This window comes from Phaseolus vulgaris, chromosome 3 (assembly GCF_051622355.1).
Source record: "Phaseolus vulgaris cultivar YP4 chromosome 3, ASM5162235v1, whole genome shotgun sequence".
NCBI classification, from domain to species: Eukaryota; Viridiplantae; Streptophyta; class Magnoliopsida; order Fabales; family Fabaceae; genus Phaseolus; species Phaseolus vulgaris.
Window position 1 is genome coordinate 32,754,972 of NC_143500.1, and position 16,282 is coordinate 32,771,253.

Here is a 16,282-nt window from a genome sequence, read left to right on the forward strand (position 1 = left end):
ATAGAATTTATTTATATATATATATATAATAAATTTGGTTATTTTATTTATTTATTTATTGTTTAATTTATATTTTATTGTTGTTAGTTGTATTCAATTTTGTTCTTTTGATATAATTTAAATTCTATTGTTTATAATAATATTATTATTATTATATATGAAACTATGGGAGAAAAAAAGAGTGAAATAAAATTAATATGAAATTATTTGTTTTGAATTGAAATATTTTAAAGATGAAACTTTTGTGATTAAATGAAATCGTGAAAACAACATTATACTAAAAAATGTTATGGGAAAGACCTCTCAGTTAAAAAGGACTTGTAAAAGATCCTTAATCACGATAAAAATAAAATGAGGAAATTTTAATATAAATTTTTATCTAAAAAATAGTTTTCCAAAAGACAATAAATTAATTAATTTGTTAAATAATTATAGAAATCAGAAATATTTTTTAGTTTAAATATATTTAGTTTTATTGTGTTTAATTTTGAACTTATTTTTATTTTCATTGTTGATAATAAATTTTAAGAATTACTTAAATAAATCACAAAAGAACAAAGGAGAAGAGTCAAGTTTATGAATGTTTGCCACTTCATCCGTTTGATGAATTGCTCAACTCAAAAGTGCAGCCGTATCTAACATCTGTGCATTTTTCTTTCTCTTAGTAACTATAGGAATGCATTTTACAATTGATTTTTGTACCACCTCTGTACATATTATCTGCCATCTACTTGGCTGAGGGAACACCCAAATCATTCAATAATTTGTTGCATAACTGTACCACATGAAGAAGAAAACATCAGTCTCTGATTTCAGCAGATGAATAGAGAAAAAGAGTACAGACAAAATACCTGTTTATATACAGAAGCATCTCCACAAGACTTCCTTAGTTCTACCACGTACAATGATAGGCTTATTTCAAACACCTGTTATATTTGAAATAAGGTTACTTTTCTTAGCATTAACAAACTATATGTAAAGATTAGCTCATTCTAAACATGCATACCTCTACTGTCACTGAAAGGCATCCGACAGTTTTCTGCACCTTGTTCTCCCAACTCACTTTCAACTGAAATATTAAATTGTTAATGTTATTTAATTTCAGTTCATTTGCAAGATTGTCAGAAATAAAAGCAGTCTTAACCAACATACTTTGCCATTTTTCCTCTGGACTATAAATTCCATTTCTGTCACAGTGTCCTCAATCCTCTCAATCAGATCTTTAACTGAAAGATTCGATGTAAATCTTATCTTTCTCTCAGAGACATCCTGTTAATCAAACCACATTGTGCATAAAACTTAAATTTTTTAAGTAGATGGTGACTGTTTAAAGACAGGAAAGTTGTGCACAAGATTTGTAATGTAGAAATTGAAATGCATTGAGAAGGGTTGGTGATCCTGAAATTCATGCTCACCTCTTTTTCAAAGAAGCCAGAGAGGTCTAGGCATGAAGACATCCCTATCAACTGAAATGCATTGAGAAGGGTCGGTGATCCTGAATCTTCTGCTTCATTTGGCTATCACCACGGGAATAGTTTTAGATTACAAGAGAAAAACAAAAAAGAGAGGGTGAAAGGGTGAAAGTATAATACCTCTTCATGGATGTAAAAGGCTTCATTGTCAACATATACATCCTCATCTTCAGGATTTGCTGGAACATAGCCCTTCTTAAACCACGGATCTTCTTTGATCCCAGCTATTGTTATCCGTTTTTCAGGGTTGGGATCAAGAATCCTCTTTATCAAGTTTTGGGCACCTGGTGATAGCCATTTTGGTATCTGAACATCTCCTTTGAAAATCTATATTATCCCTCGCAGACAAAAAAGTGTGAATTCATCTATGAAACGAATATACTAACTATGTGAAAGAACATTGTAGCAGAATATGAATATACCTTCTGATAGAGAACTACCATATTTCTATCATCAAAAGGAAGGCATCCTGTTAGGATTACATATAACAAAACACCACATGACCATGCATCTGATGTTGCACCATCATAGCCCTTATTAGCAAGAACCTCAGGTGCAACATAATTGGGACTTCCACAAGTTGTATGCAGCAATCCATCTTCCTGAAAATTTTCACATGGTTAAGCAAGTAACAAAAATGATATGCTTTACCCAAAGTGGTTGAAAGCATAGTAACATCTTACCCTAAGATGCTGGGGTAAAGCACTAAGACCAAAATCAGTTATTTTCAAGTTTCCTTTGTTATCCACCAGTACATTCTCAAGCTGCAAGGACATAGCAGCACTTGTGTAAAAAATGCAAGACAAAAGATAACTATGTGATGCAATTTTTTGAAGTTGAAAAGGGAGAAAAAGAACCTTGAGATCCCTGTGGAAGACACCTTTACTGTGGCAGTAGCTCAGCCCATCAATCAACTGTTGGAACAGCTTTCTACCTTCACCTTCCGAACGTTTAGCTTTGGATGCCTATGAATACAATTAATTCATCAAATGCCATTGGTCATAAATCACAAGAGGAAACATGTTACCATGAAGCATTTTTACACCACTATAAATTTTTAACTCTGAATCCCAAAATCAATAACAAAGTAACTTAGTCTTACAATTATGTCAAATAACTCCCCTCCATTCACGTACTCAAGTACCATATAAATTCTTGTTTTGCTAGCCAAGACCTGCGTGATTATAATAATTGCCTATCATAATTAGAAGCATCAATGATAGAAATGCATGCGACAATTGTAAGTTCCAGAGTAAAGATTACTCTACCAAATACATAAATAAATAAATAAATAAAACGCAGTAGCTTACTTTAATGTTAAGGGTTCAACCCATAACCTTTTTATCAAGAGAAACAGAAGCAATAAAATAGGGAACAAAATTTATACGCATATGGTGGGACCATCGGGTTTGAATCAAATATGTGCTCATGACGTACTTAATCACGTCTCATGCAATATTTTCTTAATTGTGGACATTTTCACAATTGTGATAAATAATAAGTTTTAAAGAAATTAATAATACTTTATTATTATTTATCATACATATTCTAATAATTTATCTGTCAAACTCTGAATGAATATAGAAAAATGAAATAAAACTATTTGTCACCGTCCGTGCCATTTAATTAATGTATGTGATATCAGAATGGTAGGAACTCACTCAGTTCAACATCAACAAAACCCATTCATGAACTCAACTATGCATAATAATTGATTCAATAAAAAGGTAGTAGGAAAATGGTAGAGAGATAAACACATGTAATAACCTAGGGTTGCCATGAGTGTTCAGTGCAATTAACATTAAATTAAATATATACATACACACAGTATGACATGGGAGTGAGGTAAAGAGAGGTAAAAAGTTATTGTAAAAAAATTAATCTAATATGTTTATTAATTACACTTTTTAAGTTTTTTAAATTTAAATTATGTATGATTTTAATTTTTTTAAAATTAATTCCTTTGTTTATCCAAACAAAAGCATGTGCTATACTAATAGTTTTTTGTTTTTTCCTACAAAAAGTAACTCTGACATGTCACCTACTGACATCAATAAACCTAATTTACAGGTCAGAATTTATGGATTATGTTTTTTACATCATTATGACCTAATAACGCTGCTATGCAGTTATAGGTGTTCAAAAGTCATCGTGAAAGAACAAAATTCTGCATCACTTCAAATGTTCATTGTTCATTCTGCTAAAACACAGTGCACATATGGTTAAGTTTTCGTTGTAATATATATCAGATCCAATGCCAGACGTAGGTTACCTGTCAGATCCGGAATTGGATTTGCATGTGAGACCCAATAGTAATTACTCACTACAAAAAAAGTTAACTACACTAACATTTTAACTTTTCTCTCTATATCCATCTTCTTTTATCCTTTTGTTAATTCTCCTTAATTAATTTAAAAACACTACAAACTTATTCTTAAAAAGATTCCGTCCACAAAAAAAATCAGTTAATTTTGCAGGGAAAATAATAATTTAGTTTTCTTATGCATTCAGATGTGAATTGGAATTTGCAAAAGTGGCATATAAGCTTCCATAAGATTAGTGAATGCAATAACCTGGGATTCGGATATTGTTTTTTCAATTGAAAAAGTACCTCGTTTAATCTGACAACGTTGGGATGTCTGAGGAGCTTTAAGGTGGCTATCTCCCTCTTTATCTGCAATTTTCACCAGAGAGACTCAAGTTATCTTATGATGTTATGGTGCATTTGAATGAAGATGAGTGAAGATGAGTTTTGACAGAAATCTGAATGAAGAAAGAGAAAAGCAAGAGAGAGAGAGAGACCTGGTTGGTAATGTTGAGATGGATGATCTTGTTCTTCTCAATGATCTTAACAGCAAAAGGTTGACCAGAATCAGTATGCTTAGCGAACTTGACTTTACCAAAGTTGCCTTCACCAAGGGTCCTACCCAACTCGTATTTCCCAAGTCGCATTCTTTCTTTCTTCTTCTTCTGCTTCTTCTTCTTCTTCTTCTTCTTCTTCTTCTTGTTTTTGCAAAATCCTTTTCTGCAAAGATTGCTCTAACTTCTCTTCTTCACCACAAAAACAATCCAAAAGAAAGAAATAGGAAGGAAACAACCAATCTTGTTGCTTTCTGGAGAGGCAAGTGCCAATTTCGTCGCTCCTTTTTAGTTTTTCTTAACTACCTTACGACAAAGTGGACGACACAATTAAGGATGATTTCGTTAGATTTCCCCAACAGTACAAAAACCGAAAAGAAGATTTCAAATGCGTGAATTAGCCAAACAAGTTATCTACTGGGTGATTATGCTTTAGCATCACACTCACGCTTCACTTTTCCACCCATTGCTTTCTACAAACTTCACAATTCACACTGATTTATATACTTTGAAAACTAATTAATTTAATATTGAATTACAAATTTATTATTAGTCAGGTATAGACTCTGAATGGAATTTTATGCAAATTTCTACTATAATAAGTAATAATTAATATTTTGTCAATTTTATATATCCTTTTCCATAATTTCTCATGGAAACATTTTCCTTAGCAATGATTAGTGTTTTATATTATAATAATTCAAGAGGATGTTAATTATTTGCCTTTTTTATTATTTTTTAAATCCTTGAGTGTTGGTTTTGTTACTTAAGAAACAAAAGAAACAGCAAGTGATGCCCTGCACGTAAAATATGTAGAATATGTTTCTTGCAATTCTCAGCCATTCATTCTTTTAACCATAAAAATTTTGTTAGGTTTGGTTTGTTGTAATCTAATTTACTGTCTTGTTAGGTTTGGTTTGTTGTAATCTAATTTACTGTCTTGTTAGGTTGTACAGTCACTCTCAAATCATTGTGAATGCATGTTTTAGCTTTAACAACGAATACTTCTATTTAACTATATGATTTAAAATTTGAACATAATTCTGATATGAAATTTTTAATTTTTCATTCTGTCACTTTGTTGTTGTCCTCTTTCTTTTGTGGTTGAATTTCCAGTTTGGTGTAAGGTGTAAATTAATTTTGAGATATAAAAAATGATGAATTGGACCATAAAGGAAAAACATGTTTTGGGTAAGATAGAAAAACTAGAAAGGTATAGTCAAGAGATGTTGGAGACATTTTAAATTAGAACACATTTTTGTGTCTTGTCCTCTCTTGATTTTTAGGAGTTTTAGTTATAATTGTTTCTTAAATAATTTATTTAATTATGAATATTTAATTATTTCAATTATTTGGCTGATTTTATTAACTAATACCTTAATCTGAATGTTCTTTAAACGAAGTTACATTAATTAAATTAAGTCTTGTGATCTATTTATATTAGTTTGGTTGATTATTGCTGATAAAAAAAAGTTTGGTTGATTATAAAAAAGATTATTAAGGGGTTTTTGAGTTAGATGTAATTGTCTCTTGAAAATAATCTTATATTTTCTTTAATGAATGCTAACGGATCCGAATAATATGAATAATTAAATTATTTACAGATATTGAAATAAGATGTATTACAATATTCATTCATTAGACTACTTACAATTTATTGGGTTGATAAAATAAATTTTTACAATATTAAAATAATGTTTAATAAATAAAAGTTATAACAGTTTTAATATTCAAAAGATATTTTTTTATTTACTTGAAAATTGAAAGTGATTTGTTTAAATTTAATTTTTTTTTTTTAAAATATAAAAACTTTAATATTAACACAAGGCTATCAGTTATTTTATATATATACACTCATTAACATATACTATTTATAAATATGAAGTATTTAATAAAAGTATATAAGATATCAACAAAACATAAATAAATTAAAAATACATCAAACTTCAACTTCTTCGATTTTAAAACATTAAGTCTAACTCAATCTTAAAAAATCAACTTATAAAATGAAGTTTGTACTCACTTATATACTATGAAATATTTTTATCTCTAATCGATGTGAGATCTTCAATACAGTTCTTCGCGTTGAAATCTGTTAACTCGTGCGTGAGACTATATAATATGAATGGTTAGATAGCAGTTGACTTAATTTACAAATTTTTTGTTGGTTATTAATTCTGATTTTATTACTCTTAAACTATGATACCGTTATTATTGCATTAATGGTCAGTTTATAGGGCGATTAATATCTATTTTATAGCTTCCAGTAATTTTAATTTTATTATATATATTATTGAAGTAAATCAAATGAATAAGATCAGTTCAGCAATTTTGCAATCTTTTGCAATTACGTTCAATCAGTTGCTACAACCTTTTGCCTTTTGTTATTTCCTTCAATTAGTTCCTACAACTAGTATCAAGAGCCAGTCTGCTATCATGAATTCTACCCAATTATCAGTCCCTATTCTTGATGAAAAAATTACAATCAGTGGTGTGTACAAATGAGAGTTTTGTTTGATTATCATGAGTTATGGATGTCGTTGAGAGTGGAGTGTCTGCATTAGCGGCTAATGCAACTGAGGCGCAACGAGTAGCGCATCGTGATCAGAGGAAGAAGGACAATAAGGCTTTGTATCTCATTCATCAAGGGATGAATAACGAGATATTTGAGCAGATAAAAGGAGCAACAACTGCAAGTGAAACTTGGATCATTTTGTAAACCAATTATAAAGGTGATGACAAGATCAAGAGGGTGCGTCTTCAAACCCTAAGACGCCAATATGAATTGTTGCAGATGGAAACCACAGAGACTATTGATGTTTATATAAATAAAGTTTTTGCCTTGACAAATCAGATGAAGACCAATGGTCAAAGGTGGAAAAGATTTTGAGATCTTTAACTCCCAGATTTGAACATGTTGTTGCCGCAATTGAAGAGGCCAATGACATTTCAAAAATGACAGTAAGGTTATTATCTGGTTCTCTACGAGCGCATGAGCAGCGGATGAATGACAATAAGATTGAAAAACCAATTGAGCAGGCTCTACAAGCACAAGCCTCTCAATTGGTAGCTCCTATCATAAACATGATACTTATTCCAGCAAAGGTTGTGGTGGCCAGAATCATGGAGGCGCTGAGCAAAACAACTTTGGTTCCAATCACAATCCAAGTTCAAATAACTATTGGTGCGGAGGACACGGTCGCGGAGGACGATGAGGCATTTATAATAAATCAAATGTGGAGTGTTATAACTACCATAAACGCGGCCATTATGCAAATGAGTGCAGATCAAAAGGTGATAATCATGCTGCCAATTGTGCTCAAGAAGATAGTAATCACGCACAAGATGAAAAGGATCATGCAGTACTAATGGCAGCCACATCAAATGAAACTCCAAACAATAAGACTTGGTATTTGGATACCGATTGCACAAATCATATGTGTGGTAAGAAGGAGTTGTTTGCAGATTTGGATGACGCATTTCTCACAAAACTGAAATTCGGTGATGGCAGGTTCGTTAAGGTGACTAGAAAATGGCGAATTCTTATCACATTGAACAATGGTGATCACAGGTACATCTATGATGTTTTCTATGTACGTGATATGAAAAGTAATTTGTTGAGTATGGGAAAGTTAGCTGGAAAGGATTACGTGATGCACATAGTTGAAAATAAATTATAAATTTTTGATAAAAAAAAGGTAGTTTGATTCTTAAAACCTTTTTATCAAAAAACCGCATGTTTCCAGTAGATTTGCATATGGGTGATTTTAAGTGCTTGAATGCAATAGTCAATAATGAATCGTGGTTGTGGCATTTACGCTTTGGGCACTTAAATTTTCAGAGTTTGGAAAATCTCTCCAAACGAAATTTATTTAGTGAATGGTTTACCCCATATTCATCACCCTGATCATTTGTGTAAGACTTATTTTTGGAAAGAATCACAGGATACCATTTGTTAAGGAGCCTTGGCGTGCAAAATTTCCTTTGGAGCTTGTTCATACAGATGTTTGTGGCCCGATGAACATATCATCAGTTGGAGGTAATAAATATTTTTTAACCTTTATTGATGATTTTTCAAGGAAAACCTAGATTTATCTATTGAAAAGCAAAGGATGAGGTATTCCACTACTTTAAAATATTTAAAGCATTTGTTGAAAGACAGAGTGACAGAAAAATTAAGATGGTGCGTAGTGATGGAGGAGGTGAGTACAAGTCTAATGAGTTCAAGAGGCATTGTGAAGAACTTGGGTTGCAGCATAACATAACCTGTCCCTACACACCTCAACACAATGGAGTTGCTGAAAGAAAGAATAAAACAATCATGGGCATGGCGAGAAGCATGCTTAAAGCAAAAGGTATGCCAAATTATTTTTGGGTTGAGGCCGTAACATGTGCGGTATATTTGATAAACAGATCACCCACTCGGAGTGCTCCTAACACAACTCCGATTGAGGCATGGAGTGGATTCAAACCTAATGTGCAACACTTGAAGGTATTTGGGTCAATTACTTATGCTCATGTCCCCAAGGCAGCAAGATCGAAGTTGGATGATAAGGCAGTGAAGACCATTTTCGTTGGATATAAGCATGGGGGATACAAACTGTACAATTCAATGACAAAGAAGGTGATTGTTAGTCATGATGTTACATTTGCCGAAGATGAGGAATGGCAATGGAATGCAGCAACTGAAATGGATTCAAAACAACGATATATTTATGTTTTGAATGATGATGTGGAAGATGGAGTCACTCTTGAAGCACCTACAGTTCAACCTGAAGTTGCAACTCCAATTGCAACTATGATAGAGCGACCAAGAAGACAGCAACGACAACCTGTACACCTTCAAGATTGTGAAGTAAATCTTGATGATGAAGTTGATGACAATGGAGATTTAGTTCACTTTGCTTTTCTTGCAGAATCAGAACCTGTGAGACTTGTAGATGCCATTCAACACCCCCAAATGGCAAGAGGCTATGAATAAAAAATTGATGGCGATTGAGAAAAATAATATCATGACTCAAATTGGTTTTAATCTAAATATTCCAATTAAGATTTATGTTGACAATGTCTCTGCAATTAATCTTGTAGAGAATCCAGTTTTTCATCAAATAAACACATTGATATTCGATATCACTTCCTGCGATACCAAGTTGGGAAGAACATGATCAAATATTTTGGAATACTGCATATCAGAATATGATTTTCATCAAGTTAAGAGATATGTTGGACATGAAGGTTCTTCCAAATCAGAATTAAGGAAGGATGTTGATTATTAATTCTTATTTTATTATTATTAATTCTTATTTTATTACTCTTAAACTATTATACCGTTATTATTACATTAATGGTCAGTTTATAGGGCAGTTAGTATTCCTATTTTATAGCTTCCAGTAATTGTAATTTTATTATATATATTATTGAAGTAAATCAAATTAATAAGATCAGTTCAACAATTTCAATTACGTTTAATCAGTTGCTACAACCTTTTGCCTTTAGTTATTTCTTTCAATTAGTTTCTACAATTTTTACTAATATAAACTCTAAATGACTTTGATATCATATTGAGAAATCAACTTTAAGTTTAACTCAATAAATATTTTCTTATTTTATGTATTTTTTCACTTTTCAATACCCAATCCCTACACTTTTTTTGCCCGTCTCTCCTCAATATTTCCGTGCTTAGACACAAACAAAGGATAAGCCAAAAGCACATGTATGTACGTATCTGGCAACGGGTTTGGTAAAGTAAAAATATATACATTTCTTCTATACCATTCTTACTGCTTATTCCATGTTAGAAAATATTAAGCAACTCATAATCAATATTATTTAATTATAACACTCAATTCATAATAAAAAAAAATTTAAAATACACAAGAAAACAAATCAATATGTAAATTTATCAATGCCTACTAACAAGGGGTTAGTTGCTTTTTTCAATTTTATATATTTTTATAAATTTATATTAACAATATATGTATATAAATTAATTAATTATTAGTATGGGACATATAGATATTCATGGTTTCTTTAAGCCAACAATCTATACAAAAGTCTGAGAATAAAAAAATAGAATGTCAAACTTACCTTCAACGAAGAATTCATATCGAATAGAAATTAAGACATTTCACAATATATAAGTACGTGCAAATTTCACTTCATAAGCCTGGTTTTATGAGGTTGAGTTAAGCTTAAAGTTTACTCACTAATATGTTGAGTTTATTAGGTCACCCGCTATCTGACCATAATCGAATCACCCATAATATGTTGTTTTACGCATGAGTTCACAATATAGAAGTGGGTGCAAATTTCACTATGACGGATTGACTTTAGACTTAAAAGTTGACTTCTTAAATAGAAACTATTATATTTTTGTTATTTTGTTCAATGAGTTAACATAGTTCAAATTTATATATTATATTAGGTGTAAAAAACCAAAAAAAATCTCTCTATGGCCGGAACCCAACTCGTGGATGATGGGTCAACTGGTTCAAGACACAAATCATATTCTTCTTCTCATACTCTTTCACAAATATTTATATTTTAAATGGACCCTAATATTTTATTAATTTATTTTCATATTAAATTCTCATTGATTATAACTGTCAATTAGGAGATTAAGAAGGATCACTTATATATCAAAATAAAAATGAAGATAATAAGATTTGCTTTATAGTAAAAGTGGAAGAAGAAAGAAATAGGTAATTCATTAACAAAATTAACATATTAACAAGTAACTTTTACCCATAAAATAATTAAAGAAATTTAAGCATAAAACTAAGTTATATATTTTATCAATCTATTTGTCCATTATATATAGTTTTATCACTCAACTCCTCTTATATTTGTTTTTTTATAATAGAGTATAAAGAAACATGAATAAAATGAATATGATAAAAATACTTCATTATTGTAGTGTATTTGAAAATAAAAAATAAGAATGAGGAAATTATTTTAGTTTGAACGCCAACAGAAAAAAAAAATCTCCATCAGGATAGAATAAAATGGGAATGAAATGATTTGTTTATGCTTTAATTTTAAAAAAACTACTTTAATTAAATATCATTTTTAACAATAATAAATAATTTTATGTTTAAAGAATATAGTAAAGTTACAGTTTTGAACTATCATAAAATATTTTTCATACAATTTATTTATTTGAACTCTCTTTTATATTAATCCAAATAAAAAAAAAATCTTTTTTCCCGACTTGTAGGAAAAAAAATCATTTACTTTCTTTTTATTTCTATTAATCTAAATAGCATATTTTCATTATTTGTTCCTATTTTATTATTCGTTTTCATTTACTTTCTATTTATATTTTGATATTCCTCATTAAAACAAAATCTCAGTCCAACACAATCACTTAATTAAGTTACAAAATAATTAGTTTTGACAAGATATCAGTCCAACAACACGGATTTAAAGACATGCCTATTTCACTAAAATTTCTTTTAATTTATTTTAATAAAAACGTCTTATACGTAATATTATAAATTAACATACCTTTTTAGTTTATATAAATAAAAATTACTCAGGACAAATTTAATACACCACTATTATAAAAAAAATATTAAATAAGAAATAATTTTAAAAATAATAAAAAATCATATATTTTATTAACTAAATTAAATACCATTTTATAAGTTAAAAAATTATTAATATTTAAAAATAATTTTTATTAATAAAAACATTATAATAGTTTTTAAATTAATATTTAATTAACTATCAAATATTGAATTACCAACTTTAAAATTTAAACTAATTAATAACTAATTAAATACTTATAAATTAAGTTATAAATTTTCATTAATATTAAAAAATATTTTAAATATCAATAATTTTTTAATTTATTAAATAGTAACAAATTTAATAATATAATAATTATTTATTTTTTGTTTTTAAATTAATTTCTATTTAATATTATTCAGTAATTACATAAATTGATTACCATTAATGCATTCTATTAATAGTAAAAAGTCTTAATAAAAAATTGGAAGGAAATTTAAAATAAATTTAAAAGTTCATGATACTTGTTTTACATATGACAAACTATTTATGCTGTCAACATCAGTCTCCATCCCACCATCCAAGGTGTAAGAAGAAAGCAAGAAGCACACAACAAAAGATGTGAATTAGTTTTATCACATTTTCTGCAATCTCATTGTATGTCACGGACCACATCCAAAAAGTATAAAAAAAATCCAAAAGTCGGTAGTGATGTTCTTTTCTATCAGAAAAATGGTTTGAAAACCTTAATTAAAACGAGGAAGATGTGCCAATGTGTTAACTAAAGAATGTGGAATACAACAAAAGTGGAATTGTTACACATCAAAAATATTGTTCGCCAGTTTAAAAATGATAAGTTTTGAAGAATGAAAAAGTTTTAATGTGGTCTTAATTCTGTGAAAGCATTTTGAATGTGATGATGGGTCATTATTACCTGCACTATGAGTCTATGATTATGGGCTTGGGCTTCACTTAAATGTTAATAGCAAAATATTAGAGAGTAATAATTGATAATTTAAACTTTTTATATAACTATATTATAACCTTTAATATTATTATTTTAATATTTTTTTATATTATTTACTAATAAATTTATCTTTTATTAAAATAATTTCAAAAGATTGTTAAAGGATATTTTGCATGATTAAAATATCCTCTTTTACTTTTACTGCACCATTGTATGAGTTGGAATGGTGTTACAGTGAACATGTGGTGGCCAATGAAGCCAACCTTGCCATCCAGAGTTGCAAGTTGGAGCCTATATTAAGGAGATACTGGGGACACTCACAACAAAGTTATAGAGAGTAAAACCTTGAGTTTCATGGAACTATAGTTTTATAGTTTTTTAGAGTAAAATTTTGAATTTGAAACTACATACTTTTGTAGTTTTTTTTAGAGAGAATATAATTTTGAATTTGTTGGAGATTATACACTTTTGTAATTTTCTTTTCTTTTGATGATTTAATTTATAAAATAAATTATATTATTTTTGGATAATTTTTTTACAATTTTAAAGATTTTTTAATATATTGAATTTAAATTGATATCATTTTAACTGTTCCATTTTTTAAAATATTTTGTTTGAATAAAATAATTTCAATTTAGTAAACTTTAATTTTTGTAATAAAATATTTTAATTACCATAAAATTTAAAAAATTATATAAATATAAATAATTGTTAAAAAATTGAAAATATCAATATTGATAATATTTTTGTAGTAGATCTTGATCAATATGATTTTTTTTTCAAAATTTTTAAATATTTTTCTATTTTTATTTGTAAAAAAAAATTAAGTTATAAAATACTAAGTAAGATAACACCAAATGAGATTCATGGAAAATCGAACTGAGTTAGTCTAAGTTACCGTTAAACTAAGTTAACCTACACTCTCAAATCGAGTTGAGTTTGTCTAGATCCAGGTTAGACCGGGTCGAGTTGGGATCAACCTATATTTAGTCAAGTTTGGCAAAGTTCAGGTCAGTCCTAGTTCGATCAAGACTATGTGAAGTCTAGGTTGATGAATACAAAGTCAAGTCGAGTCGATCCCAAGTTTGTCCAAGCCCAAATCAAATTAAGTCAGCTTGGGTTAAGAATAAGTTTAGTCAGCTCGAATCCAGGTCAAGTCGAGAAGGGACAAGTTTACACCCATCAAAGTTGGAGTCAAACTACGTTTAATCAAGTTAGGTTATGCCTAAGTGGATCCTAATTTGATTAAGAGCAAGTCACGCCTAACTTGATCGAAACCAAATTAAGTTTTGCTCAAATCTACCAAGATAGCTTGGATCGTTGGAATCAAAACAATTTAGACTCAAACTCGATCAAGCTAAATTAGTTTAAGTCCAAATCAAACAAAATTAACTCAGATCCAGATCAAACTAAATGGATGTTAAATCAAGTTCATATTGAATCAAGTTCAATATTCATATTGATCAAGTCAAGTTAATCCAAATATATTAATATATTGAGTTGAAACATCGGAACTATATAAAGCTAAATTAAGTTTGAGCCTCAATCATATCAAAGAGTCCAATATTGACCCAAATTACAAATATTAGAATATAAATAAGAATCTAAAAATTTCAAATTTTTACTTTTTATATAAAATTTTATTTAAAGTAATACTTTTACATTTACATGGTTTATGAGGTTTTAGTAGAGACAGTGTACAAATTTATAGGTTTTCTATCTATATAAGTTCATATACCTTTCTAATTATTTAGTGTGCATAACAATCTCTTTAAAATAAGAAAAAAAAAATAATAGAAAAAAACTATTTTTCCCTCCTAAATTTCTCTCACAAACACTAAAATAAAAAATAAAAAATTGACCAAACAATGTTCTTTTTAACATGAAAGATAATTTGTTTTCTTTGTGAGACTTGTCATTCAGGAGTAAATTTTGATTTCCTTTCTGTAGATGGTTTATTGATTACTGATTTTTGAATTTTGTGGTGGTTATGTTTTATGTCTTTACGTTAGGGATTGGTACTTTATTCTTTCCTAGACCTTAGATCTTTCCCTTGGATCAAGAAACAATGTGATTCCTACAATGGCCTTAAATGATCCTCCCTAACCATAAATCTTTATGCATTAGTTTCAAATTCTAGAAACCCTCCTAAAAATTGGAACGGTTAATATACAAGGAATGTCTATTATCCCTTTTTAATACTCTATATTGCCCTAATTAGTAATTTATTGGAGGCTTTTCACTTGCTATAATCAAAATATGTATCAATTTTAAGAATCTAAAGACATTATCCATAATAATTAAGGTCAAATTTCAAAATGGAAAAACATTAAAAAAAATTCAGTTAAAACAAAATAATTATTTAAAAGGCGTAATGTAAAAGTTCTGAATTCCTTTAACTTAATTGGTAGGGTGTGCCAGGCTCAAGCTATAGTGCAAGACTTGAGCGACACATGAGATCCCCAATAGCAAGCTATTGTATTGGAATCTCCCCTTTAAAAATTTAATTTAATATCGTGTGGATTAATAACCCACATATCAGATATTAAACTGATAAGAACAGATACTACACTTGATCTTAGCCAAAAGGCCGAGAAAGGTATGAGTATTCAATTCTAGTCAAGCCCGTTTTATAATAAGTTATACAGTAATTCATGTATCACCTTAGCAATGTGGGACTACTCATTGCAGTTTTACGCCACGCCAGGTATGTGGAATAATGCTGATTTTGCATGCTACAAAGTAAGCAATTAACAGGAAAAAAAAATCAAACAATGAACTTGAGTATTTGTTAATTATAAAGCACGAATACGATCCAACATCATAGTTTTCGTGGTTTGAGATACATATATATTAACCTTACACAACACAACTATGAAAGTGATGATTAGATACATGGACAAAATTAAGCATGCACTTTCCAAAGACTACTGTAATAAATTCAAACTAAACCTCATAACAGAACTCTTCAATTAAAGGTGAGATTACTGCTTCGGAGCACTCTTCATTCTCATTTAGGCCTCTACATAGTTTAAATTTTAGGAGACAGTAACCAACCAAGGAAATTATTTGTTTATGCTTTGATTTTTTAAAAACTACTTTAATATAATATATTTTTAGCAATAATAAATAATTTTATCTTTAAAAAATCTATTAAATTTACAGTTTTGAACTATCATAAAATATTGTTTATACAATTTATTTATTTTAACTCTCTTTTCTATTAATCCAAATAAATAAAAAATCCTCTTTTCCGACATTAAGGAAAAATAATTTACTTTCTTTTTATTTCTATTATCTAAAGAACATATTTTCATTATTTTTCCTATTTTATTATTAGTTTTCATGTACTTTCTATTTATTTTTTTTATATTCCTCATTCAAACAAAATATCAGTCCAGCACAATCTCTTAATTAAGTTACAAATTTATTGGTTTTGACATTGTTTGAGAAGAAACTAACACACAGATTTAAT

General features: G+C 29.0%; 1 protein-coding gene and 1 non-coding gene across 2 annotated transcripts; both read right to left on the minus strand.

Annotated features, from left to right (window-relative positions):
* Positions 1–573: 573 nt before the first annotated feature.
* CIPK1 (CBL-interacting protein kinase 1) lies at positions 574–4,998 on the minus strand. The gene is made up of 12 exons (XM_068607527.2): positions 4,275–4,998; positions 4,084–4,146; positions 2,575–2,646; positions 2,330–2,437; positions 2,156–2,236; positions 1,895–2,074; positions 1,593–1,799; positions 1,416–1,517; positions 1,153–1,269; positions 1,007–1,069; positions 852–926; positions 574–775 (listed from the first exon to the last, which is right to left on the minus strand). The coding sequence occupies exons 1-12, from the start codon at positions 4,422–4,424 to the stop codon at positions 728–730; spliced, it is 1,266 nt and encodes a 421-aa protein (XP_068463628.1). The 5' UTR covers positions 4,425–4,998; the 3' UTR covers positions 574–727.
* A 10,216-nt stretch (positions 4,999–15,214) lies between these two features.
* Positions 15,215–15,410, minus strand: LOC137808845 (U2 spliceosomal RNA). The gene has a single exon (XR_011080744.2). It is a non-coding gene; the product is annotated as a U2 spliceosomal RNA (small nuclear RNA).
* Between the last annotated feature and the right edge of the window lie 872 nt (positions 15,411–16,282).